The sequence below is a fragment of the Rhinatrema bivittatum genome, chromosome 16, assembly GCF_901001135.1.
Source record: "Rhinatrema bivittatum chromosome 16, aRhiBiv1.1, whole genome shotgun sequence".
Classification (NCBI taxonomy): domain Eukaryota; kingdom Metazoa; phylum Chordata; class Amphibia; order Gymnophiona; family Rhinatrematidae; genus Rhinatrema; species Rhinatrema bivittatum.
Genome location: NC_042630.1, coordinates 11,145,378 through 11,151,636, shown reverse-complemented (window position 1 = coordinate 11,151,636; position 6,259 = coordinate 11,145,378). Strand labels below are relative to the sequence as shown.

The following is a 6,259-nucleotide window of genomic DNA, read 5'->3' as shown; positions in this document are numbered from 1 at the left end:
GGCTGGCGCCATGCCCCCGGTCCCGCCCCCGAAATGCCACGCCCCGCCCCCGAAACGCCGCGTCATCCAGTCCCGCCCCCGACACGCCCCCTTCGAAAAACCCCGGGACCTATGCGCGTCCCGGGGCTCTGCGCGCGCCGGCGGCCTATGCAAAATAGGTGCGCCGGCGCGCAAGGCCCTGCTCGCGTAAATCCGGGCGGATTTACGTGAGCAGGGCTTTTAAAATCCGCCCGTAAGTGAACTTAATAGCAGGTAATGGACTTCTCCTCCAAGAACTTATCCAATCCTTTTTTAAACACAGCTATACTAACTGAACTAACCACATCTTCTGACAACAAATTCCAGAGTTTAATTGTGCTTTGAGTAAAAAAGAACTTTCTCCGATTAGTTTTAAATGTGCCCCATGCTAACTTCATGGAGTGCCCCCTAGTCTTTCTATTATCCGAAAGAGTAAATAACCGATTCACATCTACCTGTTCTAGACCTCTCATAATTTTAAACATCTCTATCATATCCCCCCTCAACCGTCTCTTCTCCAAGCTGAAAAGTCCTAACCTCTTTAGTTTTTCCTCATAGGGGAGCTGTTCCATTCCCCTTATCATTTTGGTAGCCCTTCTCTGTACCTTCTCCATCGCAATTATATCTTTTTTGAGATGCGGCGACCAGAATTGTACACAGTATTCAAGGTGCGGTCTCACCATGGAGCGATACAGAGGCATTATGACATTTTCCATTTTATTCACCATTCCCTGTCTAATAATTCCCAACATTCTGTTTGCTTTTTTGACTGCCGCAGCACACTGAACCGATGATTTCAATGTGTTATCCATTATGACGCCTAGATCTCTTTCTTGGGTTGTAGCACCTAATATGGAACCCTACATTTTGTAATTATAGCATGGGTTATTTTTCCCTGTATGCATCACCTTGCACTGGCTCCCCTATGAGGAAAGGCTAAAGAGGTTAGGACTGTTCAGCTTGGAGAAGAGATGGCTGAGGGGAATATGATAGAGGTCTACAAAATCATGAAAGGACTTGAATGGGAAAATGTGAAATGGTTATTTATGCTTTCAGATAATACAAGGAATAAGGAACAATCCATGAAGTTCGCAAATAACAAATTTAAAACAAATTGAAGAAAATTCTTTTTCACTCAACACATAATTAATCTCTGGAATTCATTGCCAGAGGATGTGGTTAATGTAGTTAGTGTAGCTGGGTTTAAAATCAGTTTGGATAAGTTCCTGGAGGAGAAGTCCATAAACTGCTATTAATCAACAGTGAATAGCCACTGCTTATTGCTGGCTTTAGTAGCATGGTATCTATTTAATATTTGGGTACTTGCCAGATATTTGTGACTTGGATTGTCCGCTGTTGGAGACAGAATACTGGGCTTGATGGACCTTTGGTTTGACCCAGTATGGCAACTTCTTATGTTCTTATGTTCTAATTTTGGAGATTTCTCTTACTGTACACTATTTTCTTCAAACCCTCTATTACCTCTTTGTTGCGTAAACTATAGATCAGAGGATTCAGCAGAGGCACTAAAATGGCATAGAATACACCCACCACTTTGTCCAGATCAAATGGGTACTTTGCTGTGGGTCTCACATACATAAATATAATGGAAGCATAAAATATTATTACCACTGTAAGGTGAGATGCACAGGTAGAAAAAGCCTTCTGACGTCCTGCAGTGGAAGGGATCTTTAGTATGGCAATTATAATGCAAATATAAGACACCATTGTTAATAAGAAAGCTGAAAGGATCAATATAGAAGTATAAGTGTAACAAATTATTTCAGTGGTGTGTGATCTGGAGCAGGATAATTGAAGCAGAGGGCCAGCATCACAGAAAAAATGGTTTATTTCGTTAGGTCCACAGAAATGTGAATTAGCTATCAAACTTATGGGTAACAGGTAAATCATAAATCCAGTTGCCCAACAGGACATGGTCAGGTTGATACAAACTCGGCTGCTCATTATTGTGGAATAACGTAGAGGGTTACAGATAGCTAAATACCGGTCATACCCCATGGCTGTTAAGACCAAAGATTCAGTAGCTCCCAGGGAAAAAAAAAAGTACAATTGCACAAAGCAAGCAGTGAATGAAATTGTGTTCTCCTCAGTCAGAAAGCCAGATAACATTTTAGGGACAGTGGCTGTGGTATAACATATCTCTAGGAAGGAGAAGTTTCCAATGAAGAAGTACATGGGTTTGTGAAGGTGGCAGTTGAAAAGGATGACTGCCACGATGATGACGTTTCCGGCCAAAGTTAAAATGTAAATAAACGAGAAGAGTAAAGACAGCAGTAAATGTAAACGCCCATGCCCCGGAAATCCTAGTAAAATAAATTCAGTCACTGCCGTCTGATTTTCTGCTTCCATCCTCAAGAGGCTTTGGAATAGTCTGGAAAGAAATATATATATATAAACAAAAAGAAGGTTAGAACTTTTTGCAATGGTCCTATTTAGTAGCTTTCCTAGTGCTAGAGCAGAGAGTTGCGTTTGCCATGTCAATCCTGGATGTCACGGGGTGTGGTGATACAAATCAATTATTGAATCTCGGTAGCCATCCAAAAAGGATGAGCTTGAGCTTTTGAGATAATGCTGGTCCTAAAAAAGGAGCCACAACCTGCAAAGAGTTCAGTTCTTTCCAGGATAAAAATGGCTGCTAGAACGCTTCAGTATGCCCGATGTAGTCCACTCTGGAAAGCTCTAGAAAATTCTTGTAAATCATATTCGGAAATAAGTTGGAAAATTAAGCAGCTGGATCCCCTATCTGAAAATTACCCCCTGCTTAGTGAAAATGACCACCTTAGGAAATAATTTTCAAAAAGGATTTATGCACGTAAAACTGAGTTTTATGCATGGTAAATGGACTTGTGAAACCTGCTACCTATACTTGCATAACGCCTTTGAAAATTCACTCCATAGGGCTAAAGTGTCAAGAGGTTTTATGCTCATAAATGCACATTTGCGAAATTGGTACAAAATATGCTACTTTTTAAACACGTAACTCCTTTGAAAATTACCTCCATAATGTATACCTCTAGCACAGTGTTTCTCAGCCCTCTCCTGGAGGGTTTTCAGGATATCTGTAATGACTGCGCATGAGAGAGATTTGCATACGTTTGGAAACTCAGTAGATGGAAATCTGTCTCATGCATACTTATTACAGCAATCCTGAACGCCCAACTGGATAGGTGTGCCTCCAGGAGAGGGCTGGGAAACACTGCTCTAGCATGCTGCCACTATTTGAAGGTGTTGGTGGAGGGAGGAATAAAGACTTTGTTGCAAATGCTCAGCCTCTTCAGTAACAGTCTATAAACAGATTTCAATCCATTACCTCCCATTAATGAATTGTAGGCAGAATGAATGATTTTTACTGAACATTCCAAAGCATGAAGTACACATAAGGGAGCAATTTTCTAACAATCTGCACAGTCGTAAAGTGTACGGGCACTTTTATTGTGCATGCTTTTAAGCTGCACTCCTCACCTGGTTTCCCTTTGAAAATTAGTATTCAGTATGTATGCTTAATTTATCTACAAACTTCCCACCTATTATTTGTGTGGCCAGCTAAGAAGGATAAAGTCACCTAGGTACCTACCGGGTGGCCAAACACCAGCGCACCCGAACAGTGGTAAGCCCTGCCCACCGATGCAGAACATGACCTCGCCGAGCCCTTTAAAGGGACCATGCCAGATGCCATTGTCGCGTGCGACCAAGGAGCCTTCTCCTTGTTGCGCCCCTTAGTGTCACCCCGCAAAAAACTTAACCATCAACTCTCCGATCATTTGGAATCACAAAAAATACTTTACCCATTACAACACGGATTCAGAAAAACCCTCAGTATGGAGACACTCCTACTGACCCTTGCCGACTCAGCACTCAGAGGTCTAGACGCTGGCCAATCCTACCTTCTTATACTACTAGACATATACTCTGCATTCGACACCATCAACCACAACATCCTCCTAACCAGACTAAGGGCCTTATTTTCCAATATCGCATTGGTAACGCATTAGGGGGCGTTACCAATGCAAATGAGGCTTCTTTCGTGCAGTGGGGAAACATCGTGTGCGCCGGAACCCTCGCTGAACGACCTCCTGCAGTCAATCTCCTGCCGGCGCCATTTTCCGTACGGAAACGATTCGCGGCGGGAAATCGCTCCCTGACCCCCGCTGGACCTCCAGGAACTTTTGGCCAGCTTGGGGGGGGCCTCCTGACCCCCACAAGACTTGCCAAAAGTCCAGCGGGGGTCCGGAAGGACCTCCTGCCGTCCAATCGTGTTCGTCTATGGCCGCCGCCATTTTTCGGCGCCATTTTGGAAAATGGCGCCGGCTGAAGACAACAAGATTCAGTAGCAGGAGCCCGTTCCGGACCGCTGCCGTTCTGGACCGCCACTGGACCCGCAGGTTATTTAAGTCATTTGGGGGGGGGGGTTCGGGAGGGTGGGGGATTTAATTTAAAGGGTTGGGGGTGGGTTTTAGGGGGTTTTAATGTGCCGGTTTTGCGATTTTACGTTTTTTCGATTTTTCACGATATTTTACCCCCCCAAACGGCAACAATACGATTCCCTCCCCCTCCCAGCCGAAATCGATCGTTAAGACGATCGAGGACACGATTCACATCTCTACTACTTACCATTCCCTCTATAAAACAGGCCCACCTCATCTCAACACGACAACTCGCAATATCAACTGCAAGCCCCGCACTTTGGAACAAACTACCAGCAAAACTCCGGAAAGAACCCTCAGCACAGAAGTTCAAGAAAGCACTAAAAACCTGGCTCTTCCAAAAAGCCTACCCCGCCAACAATTAACCCTCGCCACTGGGACCCATCCCAAACAACCGCTCTCTAACCCAGCACATAACCCACTAGAAAACTCATAACTCCCAAACCACAGGTCCTCGTTGACTCAATAACACTAGCAGTCACAATGTTAATTAAGTCGCACTTCTCATTCAATTTTCAATGTTATACAGGGACAACAGAACACAATATTAAGATTAAAGCAATGCATAGAAGCAGTTTTTCAGGTTACAATAATGTTGGCAGTCATAATTGTTAATCAAGTCGCGTTTGCCATCTACAGTTATAAAGTTATACTGTTAAAATTATGTAGTTATAATGTTAAAGCAGTTCGTTGAGGCAGTTTTTCTTACAAGTTACAATGTTACAATGTAAAGATATTATGACCTATTGTTACACTATCACACAAATTATCATGTAAACCGATGTGATACCCATGTTTGAATGTCGGTATATAAAACCAAATAAATAAATAAATATAAATACTTTTCAAAATGTCATGCACTTGTGCAATTTTCCCTTGTGATTGAGGTAAAAGCAAAACTACATAAAATAAAGTTTAAATAACAACATCAGTTAATGAAATTCACTAGATGCTCCAGGGTGGTTTCCATAATTATTCTGTTCCCAACAGTGATGAAACTCTATTAGATAATGAGAATGCATATACAGCAGTAGCTACATTGACAATATTGAAGATGATGGCACTGTTAATTGTTCCTTATGCCTAAAGACGTTAGATCTCTCTCTCATCTTAAAAAGCATTATTTTCTCACTTCCTCTTAATTTCTATAATACACACTCTGACATCAAGAATTTTGTTAAGCACAGTGATGCATTGATGGTAGCTTTCATGTTGTCTTCTTGTATCATGCACTGGAGTTTTTTTATTCTATTTATGTTCATCTTTTTTATTTTATTAATTATATAACTTTGTGCATGTTTGATTGCTACCTGCTTTAAACAGTGGAAGAGTTGGGATATAAATGCTCTTAAAATAAAGCCTTAGTATTCCCCCAACATGTTTTGTAGAAATACTTGCTTGCACACATTTTTTTACTTTGGGATTTTTTCTGTTGGATTTTAGATGTAATTACTCACCTTTCCCAGATCAAAGCTCAAGGCAAGCAGCAATACAGGTAGTATAGTAATTTCTCTGCTCAAATGGGGAAATAACTGAAGCTACAGGAAATTAAACCCCTGAGCAAAGCTGCATTATTTCAGAATTTATCAAGAAAATTGGCTTGTAAGGTTCAGGTTACTTGCCTGATCTTTATATCTAGCACTCTATTTGTTAAATCTGCCAACCGTACCTGTGTTTGAAGACCCAACTTTCAGATCTCCTTTTTAAGATGTTTGCAGATCTCTAACTTCTCCTCACCCTCGCTAGACAAAACTGAGTTGCCACAGAAGTTAGCATGAGTAGCTGATTTTGACCTA

General features: G+C 41.8%; 1 protein-coding gene across 1 annotated transcript; it reads right to left on the bottom strand.

Annotated features, from left to right (window-relative positions):
- Positions 1-433: 433 nt before the first annotated feature.
- On the bottom strand, positions 434-2,388 carry LOC115078137 (olfactory receptor 6B1-like; the record flags this gene model as incomplete). The annotated part of the gene is made up of 2 exons (XM_029580816.1): positions 1,462-2,388; positions 434-457 (listed from the first exon to the last, which is right to left on the bottom strand). Coding segments are annotated over exons 1-2 (951 nt in total), but the record flags the coding sequence as incomplete, so codon positions are not given.
- Between the last annotated feature and the right edge of the window lie 3,871 nt (positions 2,389-6,259).